General features: G+C 38.0%; 1 protein-coding gene across 1 annotated transcript in view; it reads left to right on the top strand.

Annotated features, from left to right (window-relative positions):
- EPB41L5 (erythrocyte membrane protein band 4.1 like 5) overlaps window positions 1-19,498 on the top strand; it is a 65,560-nt gene that overhangs the window by 25,398 nt on the left and 20,664 nt on the right. Inside the window, exons 10-16 of the mRNA XM_026082219.1 lie at window positions 637-725; window positions 1,916-1,985; window positions 2,715-2,884; window positions 5,014-5,120; window positions 5,805-5,832; window positions 8,253-8,298; window positions 9,420-9,535. Of these exons, the coding sequence (XP_025938004.1) occupies window positions 637-725; window positions 1,916-1,985; window positions 2,715-2,884; window positions 5,014-5,120; window positions 5,805-5,832; window positions 8,253-8,298; window positions 9,420-9,535 (626 nt within the window). The remainder of the gene's footprint in view (window positions 1-636; window positions 726-1,915; window positions 1,986-2,714; window positions 2,885-5,013; window positions 5,121-5,804; window positions 5,833-8,252; window positions 8,299-9,419; window positions 9,536-19,498) is intronic.

The following is a 19,498-nucleotide window of genomic DNA, read 5'->3' as shown; positions in this document are numbered from 1 at the left end:
GTATGTTTAACGACATCATGGTGACCTTTGGAAATGATAGTTAGCTTTGTCCAGCATTTCAACATTTGTTTTGCTTTGAAGAAAAAAAAAAGGGAGACTGTACTCATCTAAACTGTGTAACAAGTGATCTGGCTTTGCATCAACATTCCACCTGGCAGCAGATGTTTCTAGAAGGTGTAACTTCAGTCCAAACATCTGCTCTGTATTAAATAYGTGACTGGTGTGGCAATATGTACTACAGTTTGTGTTTAGACTGAAAGCTATGTGAAAATCTTAGTGATTAAAATTGGCTGGACTCCAGTCAGTTACCAGCTGAAAAACTACAGAGAAAAATAGATCTTCTGTGAAGAAAGGAKGGCAGAGGAGGTCCTTATTTATTACACAGACAAATCAAGAAACTTGCTTTAATTTGGCACTATATTTAGTCTTGCTGAAGGGCTGCAAACTAGAAAAATCCATTGCACAAGATCATTGAATGCAGAAATGCTTATGTTATGCTTAAGTTTTTGTTGCACTAAATAAGCAGATACATCTTTAATTGTAACACTAGAAGAATAAGGTACATTAATCACTGGAATAATTTAGATAGAGGGTCAGGAATGGAAACAAACATAATATTTCTTTTGTGACAATTAGGCAAGGGATGGCAATGATTACAGCCTTGGACTAACCCCTACAGGAGTTCTTGTCTTTGAAGGAGACACCAAGATTGGCTTATTTTTCTGGTAAGCTTTCTGATTAAAATAGATTTTTACTCTTTTGTTTCTTTTCCACTAATCAAAARTATCTATGTTTAGAATATGAGACCACAATGAATACTAGTTACCTGCAAAAATATTCTGTAGCCTGTGAGTGTTTTCACAGTGTCCAGAATATAATCTTTCTTTTTTAATATTCTTGATTGATATGTTAATAGGATTTACGTGTGTGTAACATGCTAGTGGTAAGTAAAAGACTGAATAACCTTGAGGTGTTTTTAATTTTTTGTTTTGGGGTTTCTGTTGAATTTTGTAGTAGGTGCTTTGGAAATCAAGTATGCACCCAACCAGTGAAATTAAGCTTTTTCATGCATTCAGGGGAAGTGGTACACCTTGCTTTTTAAAGAGAGGCAAAAGCAATAAGAGTAGTGCARTCTTTTCATAATCTTATGTATTATTAAGTGCAGTAACCTGTAATTCCTATCCAGTCTTTAAAAACTGTATGCACAGAATAAGTAGGCAGATGGTAAAAATTTCCATTATACAAAGGCTTAATTTGGCTTAGTCCAGTTTAATTTTATAAACTTCTCAGAAAACCTTTCACTTAATGGCAGAAATATCATGTGTGTGTCCTGTGAATTCAAGAATATAGGAGTCCCTCCACCATCAATTCTGTTTTCATTTATTTCTTTATTTTTGGGAATAGTTTCATTTTTTTAATGTCATGTYCATGTTGTTCACTTTGGAAACTGTATGTGGCTCTGGGATCTGGGTTYTTCTGAAACTGCTATCGTAGGAATTGATCTGTGATGAACTGTAAAGGATTTACCTTTCTTTAATAAAACAGAACTTATTTCAACCTGTCTTTATGTCTTTGACTTCAGCACGCAGTTTTCTGTGCATGTGGAAGAGTAGGCAAGCATGGATATTTTGGAGGAATTTACAATTTCAGTTCAAGTAATTACTGTTTAAGTTTTGATAGGTTCATCTGTTTTGAAGTTGCTGACTTCTTGTAAATCTTTTAAGTTTCTAACGAAGAAGTCTTAAATGCCGAGGTAAAACATTGGTATCCCCAGTCAGGCCCTTATTATATGAACTTAAGAAAACAAAAAAACAAAAAATTATTTAGTAGAGACTCTTGGACCAGCCTGTCTAACATACCTCTCAGTGAGTTACTAAGAGGTAGATGTATCCTGCTTGTTCTGTTCATCTTGCAGGCCAAAGATAACAAGGCTTGACTTCAAGAAGAACAAACTCACTTTAGTTGTTGTTGAAGATGACGAACAGGTAGACAACTATCTGTTTAGTTACATCTCAATCTTGATTGTATGGCATTAATTTACTTACTTCTGATTTCTTTTTTTTATATTTATGTTTTGAGAATTAACATGGCTGCCTTGAAAGATTTTTAGTTGTGGCTTTTGGGGGGAAATGAAGGGACTTATGTATAAAATAAATTGGTTGAATTATTTTTTTCTCACCTTTTTAAAAAAGGGGAATGCCATGTTAAATTAATGTGGGCCAAATAATTTTGAAAGCCCATACTTGTTTTGATGTGTTGTGCAAGAAAAAAAAGGCTAGGTAGCATAAGTCCCAAGCAGTGGAATGAATTCCTTAAACATGCCAGAATTGTTCTCAGGGAAAGAAATTGCTCTCAGCTGAGATTATAAAAATGTGAGTATTGGTAATTTAAGTAGATTGATCTGATTTGGAAGTGAGACCAAGAAGCTAGCCTCAGTGGAAGTACCTTTTTATTATTATAATGTGTTTAAATTGTTGTTAKTCAGAGGCTTGGCTTGTTAAGTATATGGTCTGTAGCCCTCTCCAACTTCAAGCATTGGAGCAGTTGTTCATTAAAGCTTCTGAAAAGTTGATTTTTTTTTCTGCCTAAAATATTTTTCTTTTAACATATGTTTCAGCATCCATAAAACCATAGTTTATTTGACTTGCATTTAATTGTAACTTTGACTTATCCAAGCCCCTTATAAATCTGCAGTGTGTTTTGTGTGCTTTAAGGGAAAGGAGCAGGAGCACACTTTTGTTTTTAGGCTGGATCATCCCAAAGCCTGCAAACACTTGTGGAAATGTGCAGTGGAACATCATGCCTTCTTCCGGCTCCGAGGTCCTGTCCAAAAAAGCTCAAGTCGATCTGGCTTCATTCGGTTAGGATCCCGGTTCCGATACAGGTCAGTGTCATGTGTCATTTAGGATATCTTCTCTGTCATTTCTGGAGTGGAAACTGGAAGGAAATTGCTATTCATTCACCTAGGATATATAGAGGATGAAACTTCTAAACTSATGAAATTAAGTTATTTAAAATTAACTTTTTTAAAAATATGTGGGTATGGTTTCTTCCCTGCATTTTCTGATTTACCTTTAGGTGATTCTGGTCTGTGCAGAAAATTACACAAGAAAGGTTTCTCGAAGTTGATGTTCCTTATGTRGCATATATAGTACATTTTGTTCTATAGACCATTTGACCTTGAAAGCCCACTCCTTTTTTAATGAACCGTAGAGCGCAGATGATTTTTGCACAGCTGGGAACAGAGCTAGGCTTTTGACCATTGTATTCCTAACCATTATTGGCATGATGGTAGTGCTTCAGAAGCCTCAGATAAGGCCCCCATTCCATGTCAGGCACTGCCTGTATGTGYAACTGACTTCAGGTGGCCTGTGGTCCCAGACTAGTCTGCAAGATGCTGTCAGATGCTCCACCGGAGTTGGTGAGTACATACAGGTGGGTGCCTCCATGCAGCATGGATATGCATAGCCCTTCCCCCCTCCATTTCCATCGTCTGCTTCAGAAAGGATCAGTGTTACCAAGAAATGAGGTGAACGTGGGGCTGCTACTGCTTTGGGGGCTGGGTCTGTCCAGACTCCACACACAAGAAGATTTGCCATACTTTTAGAAATGTCATTTGTTGGTCAGGCCAAGTAGGCCACTTGTGAACTATTATCTGGCTTATCAGATGAGTTTAAGGAGCTTAAGTTTAAGGAAGAGTGAAAGTGAGGAGGAAAGAAGAGTGTCAGAAAGAAGGGAGGAGTGGGAGAAGGATGAAAACACTTCATGTTTCTTTTCACCAAAAGGCTTACCGCTGCTTTTATGAAATACCTTTCCACCTTTCTCTTGGATTGAAACTGATGCTTTTAGGTAGGAACTACCATTGCTACCTGGTGTCCTCACTTGGGTCAGTTGAAGAGACCCTAACACTTAGCTTTTGTTGTTCTTACCCTTAAAAAATGCATGAAATACTCTGGTACTTAAGAGGACTTTGTCTTCCTAAAGAGTTCCATAAGCCTTCAGGCCTATTGTGGGGGGGGTTAGCTTGCTGCAGGGGTCAAGGTTAGTTCCTTTTGTTTTAGGATTCACGCTGGTTTCAGTCTTCTGCAGATGTCCAAACTGTTAGCATTTGTGTTGATTTATATACATTCCATCTGGTTAGCGACAAATTACTGCAAGTTCAGAGCTTGTAATAAATGTGCTTTACAGCATTGTCTTTAAAATGTATGACGAAGACTCATTTCATCAGTTTAGGAGAATAGCRTGCATTAGGTCAACAGAACAGGTAACATGTAATCAATAGCCATCAAGCTGGCTGTATGCTGCCTTGTCAGAGAGAGACAGTGACTGTTCCCCACATTTTCTTTGGACTACCTTTGGAGACCTTCAGCAAAGGGGCTAGTTGGTGTGGTCAGTCTTCAGGGTGAACTTGATGTGTACTCTGCTACTAAAAATTATTAGTTAGCTGTAATTARTGATCAGCATGGTTACATCTACTATATGAAAAACATATTAAAAAAGCTTTTTCTTACAAAATCTTGAGGAAAAAGGTATCCTGACAATAAAAGAATCCTGGAGGAGGGAAAAAAGTATTTCCTGGAAATGAGAGACTCTAGATGCCAATGTTTAGCCCAGTTCTAATTTTTAGCTTTTCTCTATGACCTTTGACAAGATACCTCAAGTTTCAACTTTCCTCTAGAATTATYAGCCTCCCCCAAGCTGCGTGCATGGTGACCACAGTAATATGCAAAGGGTGCATGTGCTTTTTGAGTAATTTAATGTTTAAGGAGTCATYGTGTCAGCTTTTTCTTTTGGGAAAAATGGGTTGAAGGTTAGGATGTTTGCAAGACTTCCCTTTTATGTGAAAGGCCTTCTGAAGTTTTAACTTTTTTTTTTTTAATAGAACTGAGATCAGATTATTAAGCCATGAATTCAAAACAGTTAAAAACATGACTTTTTTTGCAGGCAGTGTCTGTATTCTGTCATTAAAAAGTGATTTATTCTACTGTTTTGTACTTTTACTTGGCTTGTTAGTGGGAAAACAGAATATCAAACCACCAAGACYAACAAAGCCAGAAGATCTGCATCCTTTGAAAGGAGGCCCAGCAAGAGATACTCAAGACGAACGCTACAAATGAAAGGTAAACTCCTGTYTTTCCATTGTGCAAAGTACAATCCACAGTGAGAATGAAGTAATCATGTTCTTTACAGGTCCTGTAGACATTTGTCCTCCTCTTGAATTTTGAAAGTAAGTTTTCCTTTGACATAGGAGGTAACATGTATTTATCAGAAAAAGCTYGTGTCCAGAGCATGTCATTCTAGCTTGCCTAACAGCTAAAACACCCATAAATACTGCAAAATRTATATATGTATAAAGGTAGAAAACTTGAATCCAAGAGTGATTTAATAATGATAATATTTGAAATTTCTGAATCAGGTTTGAAATTCTTGTTGTTGAGATTCTCCTACTGTTCTTAGACATTATGTTCTGTCYGTTGTCACACCCTGACAGCATGTGATACTCGCTTTGTCTCTTGTTCCCACTCATGCCTAGGTAAAGAATGGCCTCCATGCATACTTTTAGATCCGTTCTTAAATCCCACTGTTTGGTTTTCTTTTCAAAATTTTTTTTTTATTCTTCCAATTTAAATTTTTTTTTCCACGTCATACATGGGAAGGCTGTTTGTAACTTTTGTCCTTTTAGTTGTCTGCTTTGAGGCAGTGCTCACCTGTTTTTATTAAAAATATACTTTCTATTTTATACCTAACTGATAACCTAATTAAAATTTWAATTTTAATTAATACTTCCCTGAATATTTTTGCAGCACATGGTGCTAAACTTGAAGAAACAAGGTAAGATGCCTTCTAATATTTAACTTCCTTTCTTGATATTTGTCATCTRTACTTGAGCATGTATCTGTGGAAGGCTGTAAGATTAGCTAAAYGTAGAAGAGCATTAACCTGTTAAACTGTGGTTTTGGTGTGGTTTTTTTGTTTGTTTGTTTGCTTTAAATAGCTCTTACTGTTCAGAGCAAAGCTGCTGTGTTGCAGTTACGTGGAAGATATTGCCAAACRTACTTACTGGCAGGCAAAGACATTTATGAATGCTAGAGTAGTGGGTTTATGACTAGCTCCAATTTTTGCTGATTATGAGCTCTTACMGCATAAAGTACTATATGCTGGTAAGTAAAGAGGTCAGATAAAGCATATGAGGCTCTCTTCTTGCTGAGATCTGCCTACTCTGGTTATGTGATTGAAATACGTAATTAAGCAAAGCTCAGAGATGGGGAAAATACTTTTTTTTTTTTTTGGTACTGTATTTGCATTTATTTTTATGTATTTAATTATTTATTTTTATAAACTTGTACTGAATTATTCATTACCAATGTTATGAGAGGGAGACTTTTTGGTTCTGTATTTATACCTAGAGTCTTTGTACTTACTTTTGCAATTTAAAATGCTCCTATGAAACTGAATCACAGAATTTTCATGCTGTTCCTTAAGGGAAGACAGAAAAACAGGCTAGAAAGAATAACGTGGTAGCAAAGGAACAAACAGTCACTCAGTTGTGCTTTCTGTCCTGTGCCSTAACTCGAGAACATTGCAATGATTAATGGCAACCAGTTATGAAAGAAAAGTAGATCTTCATACATGTTAAACATCAGGAAAGTCAGTAGCCGTGTAAGGAGTGTCAAAATAACATTTCAAAACAACTGGCTGAGTTCAGCCACACATCTTCTGTGGCAGCAGGGCTGATTCTTGCATGAGAGGGGGAATGGGGAAAATGCTGCAGTACTGTAGTGGAGGTCTCTTCRTCTTTGTGACCTTATGGGCAAGTCTCTCCTGTACTAGCTGTTCTTTTTGTAAAATGGAAAAGTTCTCTTCAACGCTGGGTATCATCAACGTGCTTAAAGATACTCTGCATGCAGATTGTGATTATGTGTCTGATKAATTAGGGCTCTCTTCATGCTGTGTTGCCATGCCCTTCTCCTAGTATCATGCTGCTTAGGTCATTCTGGGAGTGGCAAGAGAAACTTCRTATGCAGTTTCTCCCTCTGATAAGAAGACGTTCTTCTGATGCRTATCGAGGTGTGGCATTGTTATGTTAGTCTCCAGAGCAATCAATGCCATTTTTGAAACTCCACACTCAAGCATTGCTAATTGAAATGCATCATGAAAGATGTATGTTGATCCATTCTTTTGTATTAACTCAGCACTGAGGAATGTGCTACCCAGAAGGCATTCCTTAATATTCCTGTTAAAGGTGCAATATTTTGCAACCTCCACACACTGTCAACATAGAAGGTGTGAAGTTGGGAAAAAGACAAGGAACAGATTGTTTGGTCTTGATATTATGGTACTGAAGTAAAATAATTCTAAAGAATCATTAAAGTAGATATAGAAATCTATTTGAATTGTCAGCTTGTCAAATTGGGTGGCAATTATCCAGGCCATAAGTGAGAAGGATAATTAGTCATATGAGGTTGGAACCATTTAAAAAAAATTAGAAGTCTGAAAATAGTTGGGTTAGAATCTTCTCTTGAATATTTAGCTTTGCGTAAGATTTATAATGCGTGCTATTGTGCAGGATGTTAATACTTCTAAGTCTCTCAACCTGAAAATGTGAAATGYGTTTCAAGTAGAATCAAAAGTCAGCAGGCATAAGGATGTGTTTAAAAAAAGAAAAAAAATTTAATGCTCTGTGGAGCTGGCTCATAATTTTTGCATGACTGCTTTTAAGACTGAAGCAATTCACTCCCTTAGAGCATATATACAGAGGAAATTCATGAATTTTTCTGATAAACTTTGTGAAACTTCAGATCATAGGAGTCCTGATTATGCAGCAAACATATCTGCACCACATAAGTGAGGTTTTGAAAATGTCACATTGTGTTGGATATTTAACATGCAACTAAAATCACGGTGTTTTTGCTTTTGAAGTGCCCCAGAGGTTATATAACCAAGCATATATAACCCATATATAGGTTATAGCTTGGCTATAAACTCTGACTTTCCCTCTTCCAGTCAGAGTTTATAGCCAAGCTTCACCCTGAACAAATCAAAAACTAATTTGGTAGCCTCAGTTACCTAGAATGAGGCAGGTGACCTAAAGCACAAGTTCTTGATTTTTGTTTTGGGAACAGTAAAATACTTTGGAAAGATCTTTGCTAGACTTTGTGTTTCTTTTTGAAAATACATGCAGTTCTGCCAGCCTGCAAAAATAATTTGTTGTTCTTTAAAAGATTCTGATTTAAATTCTTTTTGTCTTTCAGTATTCCAAATAATGCTGTTACTAACCAAAATAATGGATCACAACAAGTAAGACCCATCTTATTCATTTTAAAGGCATTTTTCATATGTTTCAACAGATTTGGGTATTTCATTACTTTTTTCTAAAATCCAGTGACCGACTGTATTAGAAGTTATACAATTAACCAGTAAATTGTATGCCAAAAAATTGGCTGCTAATTTATAGGCATGATAATTGGTTAACTTAGCTGCAGTAAGGAAAATACCTCAGGTCCCAATACTACAACAAATTATACTATTTATATGTATCTTTGCATGCGAGTTGTTAGTATCTGAAGCACATTAATTCTATATGCCAAATTACGTTAAAAAAAGAGCATAATCCATCAGCAGCTATGCTGATTTCTTGTTAGAGTATTTTTTTCTAGTGTTCCGAAAGGGGGGAACATATCTGCAACTTAAAGAATATATTGTTAGCAAAATTTAAGATTTTTTTCGAGTTTGAAAATGAAATCGTAGACACCTGTCCTCTTAGTGCTTGTGCACAGAATACCTTATTTCACTGAAAACAGACTTTAGTGTAAGGTAACACTCTTCATGAGTAACAAAATAATTGTACTTGGAGTTTGGAAAGACCTTGACTCCCTTTCTGGAGTATTTCAGATGCAAAGTGCAACTGAACAGGTCACAGATTGTCAGAGAAGAGAATCAAATTTATTTTAACATTCAGCAGTCAACCTCAGCTGGTAGCAAACACGTAGATTGCTGCTCTGCAGATTCTCTTGCCTTCTGTGCAAAATGAATTGCTTTTTACAAGAGCAGTAATGTTTCAAATGACAGTCTGAAGGCTAGAATTCTAACCCAAAAGTTTCAATCACCATTACAAAATTACCTATAGAAGGAAAGAATTACTGCACGAATCGAAAAAGGACACAACAGGCCACAGCTTTTTACTATAACCTTTGAGCAGCCCTGGATTCATTATGGATCCTGGTACGGTGTGCAGTACTGGAGAAGATTGAGCCTAGGCATCCAGTACTGTGGAAGTAATGGAAGAAAGCAGCCTTGTTTTAGCTTTGTGCTTAAGAGAAGCGATGATATGTTTTGTTATGTATAACGCGTCGTATAATGCRTCATTCTTTCATGAAAGTGTGTGTAATAACTTAATTGTTTATGTTCTGTCTCCAAAGAGTTGGACTGCAAAGCCAAACTTACCTGTCCTGACAGCAGTCCCTTCTGCCCCAGTCTTAGTGGAAATAGAAAACCTCCCACGGAGCCCTGGAGCCAGCCAGCAAGACAAGAAGTGGTACGTTCTGCTTTGTTGTTAAATAAATTTTGCTTGCTTATGCATAGTCCAAGCGACTGTTTCTTTATCTGCGCTTAAATAAACTGCCGACCTTGTATCTTTAACATAAATTGACAGCCAAGTTAGTGATGATGCAGCTGAATCGTTGCTGTGAATGTAGTCYGGAGAGGTGAAGACAACATGCTTAGTCACTGCCAACCAGAAAAAAAGATTTCTCCGGGGACTGCCAATGATTAAACCAGTAACAGCATTTTTAAGTCTTGGAGGGAGCTGGGGCTGTCCGTTTTGCCACAGTATTTCTTGTAACCCTTTGGTTGGTGTCACGGGAATCTACGGACTTCTCTTGATCCTTAACAAAATGCAGAACCTCATAAACCAGTGTCCTTCTGAATCTCTTTGAAAAACCTTTTGAAATGGGTAAACTAATTTTTTCATAATCTGGAGGAGGATGGGAGCTTGAGGAAAATGATACAAGCTGAAGATAAGAGCTTTGATTTTATGTAAATAGGGTATTCATTTTATGGATTGGATGCATCTCAAAACTAGGCTGATTGGTTTGAAGATAAATGTACATATTGGGTATCGATTTTTGAGTAATTTTATATTGCAAAGGTATTTCAAACCAAAACTGACATTTCAACCTAGTATTTCTGCACACTTCATCTGACCTTTTTCAGCTTATTGTGCATTCAGAGTGGATATGGCTAATCCTAAAGGGGTAATTCTGATTTCTATGAGAGTTTGAAGAGCAGCAGTGCTGGAATGGAGTGATACTAAAGCTCTTATCCTAAGCAGTTTCAGCCCTCAAGAGAAAAAGGTTCTTTTCCCTTTGTCTGGAGTATCAACCTGTTTTGCTGCAATATCTCTTAAATATAGATAATATCTATTTCTAACGGTAAAATGACAAATGAATTTTATTTTTTTAAATCTTATTGATTAAAGACTTTTAATACAATGGATCTTGGATTATAAGAGGGAAGATAAATCTGCTTTGTCTGTTGCATTATGTTGCAGTTTCAATCAAAACAAATGATCAGTGCTGTTTTTCTTTCTTTTGCCCTTGATTTGTTTAGTATCTGAAATCTGTGCTTGTCTATGGTGAGATCCTGTTGATCGCTCGATTCCTTCCACGGTGGTGGGTGAAAGGTGGTGGTTTCTTTATTCTTCAGCATTTTCAAAATGGTTTTATTTTTATTCTCTTGGTCTAACCACAAGATGCGTGCTAGAAATTGGTATTTCCTGTGGTGGAAATGTTTGACTCCTGCTCCAAACAGCTCTTCTTGGGTATCTGATTCATGCTGGCATTCATGCTCGTATTTGCAAGGCTTCTGTTGTGCATTGAAATCCCGCTGCTTTTGTTCAGAAACAGAGAGGACTTTATAGCCAATCTGTTTCAGTTTTGGTCTTGGTGTGCCTGTTTTAGGATTAAGAGCTTGAGCCTGTCTTTCTTACCAGGCATTGTCAAGGAGTCTAAGCTTACATGCCAGCTGCTGCAGTATGTAGCTTCTCCGTAGGAGAATGACTGGGAAAATAAAATATACCTGTATGTAACCCAAAACTGTAAGCAAAAAAGAAAACATCCTTCCCGGCAATTAATGCATTCTAGTCAAGCAAGTAATGCTTGCACTGCTTATCTTTTATATTTCTTAGAGACATATCATTATTATCGAAGGCAGTTGTCTTCTGGCGGAGTGGTTTTAATGTGTTTACTGGAAACTGTACTGCCTGTAGTAAAGGACAAATCCAGCTGTAGGAAGAAGGCAACAGTTTGGAGCTGAGTCAGTAATTGTGCTGCATTTGGGTTTCACGGATGGGAAGTGGGGTTCAGTTAATGCAGCTGCCAGAATGTGCATATTTGTTGCGGGGGCTGTGACTTGGCTATTGCACCTTCAGGTCTTGGTGTCTTGATGCTGCTAACAAGGTCTTTTCTAAACTGCCCCTGTCTTTAATTGGCCTGTTTCTGCATGAATTAATTTTGCTTCCTGTCAGAAAAATAGTCGTCTTTTAGAGAGAGAGCTTGCCAAGGTTTTCTGAGAACAACGAAATCTTTCAGGTTGGGGATTTTGTTGATGGTCAGATTTGAAGGGGTTTCGAAGTAAGGTTCTGACCTTGTGAGTGTCTGTATTTTTCTTGGCAGATGTCTTTATTGGCTACATTGCAACTAGAGCCCTTCCTAATGTCAATGTTTCCTTTAATTTAAAATGTTAATGCTGCAGCTGCCAACAACAATTGTGCCAGATCGTAGGAAGAACTTTGCCAGATAGGAAGGATTTTAGTGCTTTGTTTTTTCTTTGCTCCATTCCTATAAAGTTGTCAGAATAGGAAAAGTGCATATGCCCTTCTTGGCTATCCAGATGGCCTGGAATATTAGCTGCAAGGCCGGAAAGCCTAAAACATAATTGGTATCTTTCTAACTTTGGCCTTTTTCCGAAAAGCTGACACAACAGATTAATAATTCTATTTCCTTATCCTGAAATACGTAGGGGGTCTTTTCTGTTGCTTCAGGATTCATGGGTCATTTCCTTAGAATATGTCTCACAAGGAAAAAAAAATATTCTGAATTTACCCATGGGTGAGCTTTATAGAAATCCTCTCTCTTTTCTAAAGGAGGACTATCCTTGAACATTAATGATTTGCCACTGTTGTGAATCCTGCATGCTTTGCTGCTTCCCTGCCTTGATACATGTGATCTACCAACTAATGCACTGGCTGCTTGGCTGTTCTGGTAGGGCTAGAAATGTTAAACTGGTCTTGTTGGAACATGAGATGAAATTTGAACTTTGGGGCTGTGCTGGACTCCCTCTAAATGAACAACAAGAGCATTCCACTTTGTTGTTTAGATTCGGGTCATTAATTAGAGAATTTTACATCAAACTAAAGGAGGACTTTTTTTTTTTTGAATTTCTTTGCTTGCATAGCTTATGAGGGAGCACTTTTTTCCACTCATTTTTTTTTTGATACCTGACTGCAACTTGCATTAGCCTCTCTCAAAACATTACGGTGAAGGATCCTAATACAACAGAGACAACAGCTCCCAGCTCTTTGTCCATTTCAGTTCATTTTACCTCCCCTTAAATTTTTAAAAGTCTTCTAGAGCTGAACTATTTCAGTAAATTTTTTAGCCCTGCTGTTTTGGAGGTGCTTGTGCCTAAAGCCTTACAGCTTCCTATGTAGTAATACCTGGCACTTGCATAAAAAATATTTTTCAGAACGGTGCTTTAAAGTAATCGGTGTTCTTTCCTGTTCCTCTTTCTTGTTTTTGGAGGACTTTATTCCATATGGCACTTCTGTGGTTTTGAGTTTATGAATTTGAAATTTTAGATTTATGAAATGTTATGCCTTCAAGTGCAAAATTAGAAAGCAGGGTCTTAGCTTGTGTTATGATCTTTTCCAAGATAATCTGTCTCCAACTATGTTTTTTATGCTAATCAGATATAGCTAAGATCAGCTTCTTCAATAGTATCTAGTCCATTACTGAAAAAAATTAAGCAAATGGTCTGTGTATGCTGTACTGTTTGCTCCTTCACGGTAATGCTCCTTCCTCTGAGGTTCTGTTTCCTTCTGCTCGCATTGTAATCTGCATTTTCCAGTGGCTCTAAAACTTGATGTTGCTTATAGAAGCTTGTTTCAATTGTATGTTTAGATCTGCCACTTAAACCCTTTAAGCTTCCTGAATATAAAATGCACTGTATACTTGGGAAGTTTATTCCTCTACTGCATTATTCATTTTCCCCATCTGTAAAACAAGCATTGTTCTTGCTCAGTTTTGTGAAGTGCTTTGACAGATGAAGCATTTTGCATTTGTGTAAGTGTAGATATTATATGCAAATAGTTTAACTTCTCATTTCTGACTTTTGCAAAAACGTACGTGTTATCCAGCAACAAAGGGGTTTACTTGACACTGTCTTAATGTGTACTCGCATGCCTCCTTCCTTCGGTATTTACCTTCTAGCAATGTCGTCCTTCCTTGTCTTTTCACATCAGTCTTCTTGCCTTCTGTTTTTCCACCCTTCTCTCATCCATACCTATTTACTAATTGTGCCCCCTCCCACTCCCCAATAATCCAGGCCCTTTGATGCTGCCGACGGCCGTCAACGTGGTGGAAGTGCGTGGAGCGCGCGGGCCCCGCCGAGGACCCACTCTGCAGATGGACAGTACACTGCTTTTGTTCATGAGCGCAATGTGAAGAATGCGGGAATTCATAGTGGTGCTGTTACCTATGTCCGTACCACCATGACCAATCTGTAAGACGTGGGCCTTTCTGGAGCTTGAGGCTGCTTTGTAGCAGAGGCTGCCAGAAAGTTGCATTTTGAGCTGCCTTTCAGATAAGGACAACGGACCTGAAGCTAACTAGGGGGGAAAAAAATGCTTTTACTATGAAAGCTCTGCGTATGGTGCTGTTGGTATTTAGTCTTTAAAGAAAAAATAACGTATGGACTATAAGACACCAGTGAGTCTTGCATTAGAAAGAGATATATATCTTTTTAATTGCCTTAAGATTTTTCTTAATGATTGAAAGATTTTAGCTGGTTTTAACTCTGAGAGCCATGCAGGAAATAACATTTATAACAAAATTGCACATGCTACCTGTGGATTTCAATACGGTTTCAAAAATCTTAACTAAATAGTGGATGTAACTGCCTCTCCTCTTGTATCATGATTATTTAAAAACATTGAAGGTATAATGTTTGATCTGTAAACTAACTTTTTTAACAAGTCCTTTTCTGAAAAATCTTTTGGAAATGAAATAGAATTACTTTAACTTTTTTAAAATAAAATGGTCAGAATTCCTGAAAAGGCAAAGAGCAGTATTTTGGGGAGGCAGGGGCCCTTCTAGGGAATGTCTTAATTGCTTTCTAGAAATTTTTCTTTCATTTTTGCTGCTATGCTTCAGTTGAAATGAAACAGAACATATCTCCTGACAAGCACAAGTCCTACTGTATGAATCATGAGGTTAATTGCTAAGTCAAAGGTTAAGGCTCCAACTTTGTGACTCATCAGTGTTCTTGGGAGCCTTTACAACATGGAGAACTACCTTTAAATTTGAACACTCTGTGTTTTGCTGTGTTCTCTGAAGTTAGCTGCTTTTAAATTGCAATAATCTTTTCCTCTATAAAAAAAAGAAAGAGGAAGAGTTGTGGTGAAGGGCTTTAAAATTTGCCTGTAGTTCGCTTTTAGAATAAAGAAGGTCTTTGAATAATTTTCAAAATGCCAGTTGTTCACAGAGCCCACAAATAGAAAAACATCATGTTTAGATATCCAGTCCTGAAGAACTAAGAAAATAAGTCTAATCCGGGACATAAGTTCATTTTGCCTGAGGTATTTTGACCTCCTTACCCCTTACATCTGACAGGGGAAAGGAGATTGCTAATCAAATACGAGTCTCTATTTACAAGTCCAATAGAGGATATGCAAGTTGCATATTAAAGATTGCTGGGATCCGCAGAGATGATTAGAGCAGTCTGTTGTGCTGTTTTTAATTAGATCTAACAAGGTGGATGTCATAAACTTCTAGAGCAAAGCAAACCTATATGTGTGTTTCTCCATTACTTAAAAAGGTGTATAGGGATATGCAGATGAAAGCAGGCACAGCATTTTAACTTTAAAATGTGAAATAATTTTCTGTGCAGATGAGGGAAAAGATGCCATTAATTTGAGTGGAGGAATCAGTGATAGTTTTGCATTTAGCATTTAAGAACATTGTTGCAATAACAAGTCTTTGTTTTATTGCAGAGTTCATAATGGCTTTAGGCTCTGCAAGTTCAGTTGTGCTTATTCTGAATGTGGTGGTCAGACCACTGTAGGTAGTGGCTGACTTAGGTATCAGAGAAGTTTTGTTGAAATGCAGAGTTTGGCTATCACAGAACAAGAGAACAGTTGAGGTTTGAAGGCACCTCTGGAGATCGTCCAGTCCAACCCTCCAGCTCTCTCAACCTCTCCTCATATGTCAGATGCTCCAGTCCCCCCTTCTTTGTGTCCTTTTGCTGGACTTGCTCCAGTAGGTCCATGTCTCTCTTGTACTGGGAAGCCCGGACCTGGACACAGCACTGCAGATGTGGCCTCGTGAGGGCTGAGTAGCCTAGCGACCTGCAGTGTGCAGAATGTCAGAGATTGCCCTGGGATTAACTGCAAATTAATTATTAAAGCTGTAGCTAGAATTTTCATTGTAGACTGTTGTGTGACAGCAGAACTAGTTCAACCAGGGGAAGCAACCCTGGCTGCCTGAAATCCATCTGTCTTTGGAACTGATTTATTTTAGTATTGTGCATGTTGCATGCTTTTGCCAGCTGGCTTTCAATCTTTCATACACCCAAAGGGTTCATTTTGTTCTTTGCTGGGTTTACTTTAGTGCAATTCCGCAGACTTCAGTAGAATTACTGCACAGTTTACACCAGGGTAAGTGAGTGAGAGCTCTTAAGAGCAGACTGAGAAATTGCACCAAACAAGCACACAGTGGTATCAACAATATTTATCTGATTTTTTTTTTAAAGAGCAGGTCACATGCTTTAAGAATAGCATTGCTGAAACGCACAGATGTCTTTAAAATGGCATGGTGGTGATAGAGCTTTGCTCAATATCCATAAAGCTTCTGCAACCAGCACCTTTTTCTAAAGGTGTTTCTTTTCCTTTTTGTAACTGTTGGCTTGCATATATTCTGCTAAATCAGTATTTGGAAATCCCGTGGAATAATAATAGAGCAGATATGACTGCCCTTATTGTTTCATTATTTAAGAGGACTCCAGATTTTGTCACTGTCCAAATAAATGGGCGAGAGTAAAAATCTGAGAATATGTGACTCAGCCTGCTCAGTAGAAACCTGAACACATGTGAACAATCTGCATTTGTGGGACCACACCTCCCTAAGCCTTTTTCTTTTGCTTTCCTTTCTTGAAAAGGAATACAAAGGTTTTTTTCCTGAATATTTTGCATCTTTGTAAGAAATTTCTGAAAAGGTGACTAGTTTAGCATTCTGTTCTCACCTTCGGGTACAACATTGTGCCAAAATGAAGGAAGCAGACAAAGAATTTCATACTATTGTACAAAAATTGTGTTGAAAAGGTATTTAACTGGCAGAGTCAGAGAGAGAAACTATTCTGTGCCACTGCCAGCTTGAAAGAATGAATTAGCTTGTATAGTACTCCATGCTGTTTCAGATTAGATTACTTGCAAAAAGAGTTCTCTCTTTTGCAGCCAACTCAGATAATCACTGTATTCTGCAGATTGTATTTCATGAACTAGTGAGAATGAAGTATTAATATTGTTTCGCTTTTCATTTGGAAAATTCCCCCCAAATTATCCTACCCTCTGTAATGAATAGCTTTCTCAGTCACAATATACATCATATGCTGGATGATACATATTAATATATTTATCAGGGAAAAGAAGAAATAATGCAGTAGCAAACTCCCTTAACTGTGGGCGTTCCTGAGTATCTAACAAAATCTCTGATTTATTACTGGGTTGGAAAGCTTTTCCAAGTATCAAAACCTTTTGATTACTCATTTATTCATAATTGTTTGTCTGGCTTGAACTCCTGGTATCATTTATCAGCTTTTCCCCTCAGAATATTTCTTCAGAATCAGCTTCTGCTGGCATATTTTAAGACATCGAGCCTGGCACTTGTTACTATGCAAAGTTCAAATATCCTTTTGTGTAGGTAAATTCAAACATGCTGAAAGCTAATGCCCATTTCATTCTTGACTACTGCATACTTATCGTTGTAGCAATTCTGCTTGTCATTGGATCCCTTTTTCTGTCTCCCTTATGATTGACGTGACACCTTATCAGTCTTTTGTTAGAGAAGTCAAAAATTCTGTGCGGTGATGAAAATAATAATAACCTTGTGCAGAGGAGAATGTCTTCTGAGACATTTTTTATATGAAGGTACAGAAGAGAGAGTCTGATATCTCCCTGTTAGTCCTCCACTGGTTCAAGAGGCACTTTGGCCGTGCCAGGTAGTTAAGTAGTGCATCTGCAAAACAAAATGAAACACAAGCCACTTGAGACAGCAGCTCCTTTATCCTGATGCTTACATCCAAGACGTTGGGAGAAATGTATAGTTCCTAACAGATGATTTGTGGTTAGCTCTGACATGCTAATACCAATACAAAACTCGACCATGAAATGTCATTTGGTATTTGGATAAATCTGTTTCCAGTGCGGGGGAAAAGAATAAGCTCAAGATAAAGACTGTGTTGCTGATACACTGGCATAGGAGACTTGCGTCCCCGACATGGGTCTGAAGATGGCTAACTGAAGCTTTATGCACACATCGGATGCATGTCTGTATGTGTGATCATATGTATCAAAGATTAGGTATGTCCAATATTCAGTGTGAGGCTACCCTTTGCCTACCAGTATGGAGGCCAAATTAAGCAGGTAGCTTGCTTCAGTGAATTTACAAGTCTTTACCTCTTTTTCCCAAACTTTGGGACCTCATAGTTTTCATCAGATTCCTTCCGGCTCTCCACATGCCAAAACACCTGACTTAAGGTATCGTACTTTGTGCTTTTTACTTCTGGAGTCTGGCCGTTTGTGAAAACTCTTGCTGGTGCTCTGAGGAGGGTGAAGGATCTGGGTGGCCTTGAACAATTTCATGCTCTATGGGGAACTTGTCCTCTGTGCCTGCAAATTCCAGAGTCTCCATAGTATGACTTCCTTTTGTGGTTACCCCTTAAGGGTGGCTGAGTAATTATTTCGGTGGGTCCGAAGGCAAAATGGGACTGATTTCTATTTGAATCTTGGCTTATGAGGCTCCCCTCAGGTCTGCCTACCATTCAGTCAGTTTCCCTGAGGCCCCACTGTGAAGCAGGTGAATCCAGGTTGTGTCCTTGCTACCCTGGCCAGGCCTCATCTCATGGCAGAAAATGGCAGTAAGTTTTTCTACAAACTTCTGCCACCTTAATGTAAGTGGTAATCTACTTCTGAAGCAGCACTAGACATATTGAGCRTTCCTGTTGAACATGTCATTGCATTTCAAGACTGCCCTTATCTCTAACGGGCAGGTTTCAGAATTAACTCTCTTGCCTGTCTAGTAAACATTACTGTAGTTGTCACTGGGGAGAAGGGGATAGTGTAATTATCACAGCAATTTTCTGATGGAGATCAATTCCATTTTTCATCCATTTTCTCTCCAGTGTGCTACAATGCTTCTTTCAACATGTCGTGACCTCAGGACCTATAAGCTCTCTGTAGGCAAAATTTTTAAATTGTATACAAGTTGTTATACTAGACATTTGGGAGGCTATTTACAGAAATCTATCGGAAAATACAAAGAAAAGCGCTGGCGTTGTGGAGATTTGAAAACATGTTTCACTTCCATGCATGGATAGCCTCTGAGAGTAAGATAAGGGAATTCAGTCTCACTTTCTTCCATGTCTTAATTGGAAGAACATCTGTTCCTATTAATCAATTCTAAAAGTTGAAATTCTCTGTATCCATCATTCTATCCTTGCAAGACTGTTTGCTGCCTGCTATTTCCCATTAGTGGTGGACAGAGAACCTACGCAGTAGATGGAAAAATTTCATATTTTTTGCTTTGCCTGCAGCTTCTTTACTCATTCCACCACTTAGAGAATCAAGCAAGTGACCACCATTTGCCTTGGGGCAAATAATTGTCTTAAGATGGTAGTACATTATTAGTATTAAAACAGTGATATCCTATAATCTGTTGCAGAAGTATATATTTAACATTGGAAGAATTCTTCTGGGTGCTTGAGCTGAAGGGTGTTTTTTCCTGGAGCCTCTAGTGGCGACACGGGACTGCTTCCAAATTCCAGGGGATGGAGGGAGGGGAAGGGGCATTAACCCCTTAGTGATGAATGAGAAGCTGCTCTGCAGCTGGTAGAAGTTTCTCTATCTGTGCATAAGGGTGAGTTCTGTTGCAGTCGGTGTTTAACCATTTTCATAGTTGTGACAGGAATTTCAAAAGCGATGGATTTTCTTCTCAAACCAGTATTTTAA

Source organism: Apteryx rowi, unplaced genomic scaffold (genome assembly GCF_003343035.1).
Source record: "Apteryx rowi isolate R43461 unplaced genomic scaffold, aptRow1 scaffold_57, whole genome shotgun sequence".
NCBI lineage: Eukaryota > Metazoa > Chordata > Aves > Apterygiformes > Apterygidae > Apteryx > Apteryx rowi.
This window is presented reverse-complemented; position numbering and strand designations above follow the sequence as displayed.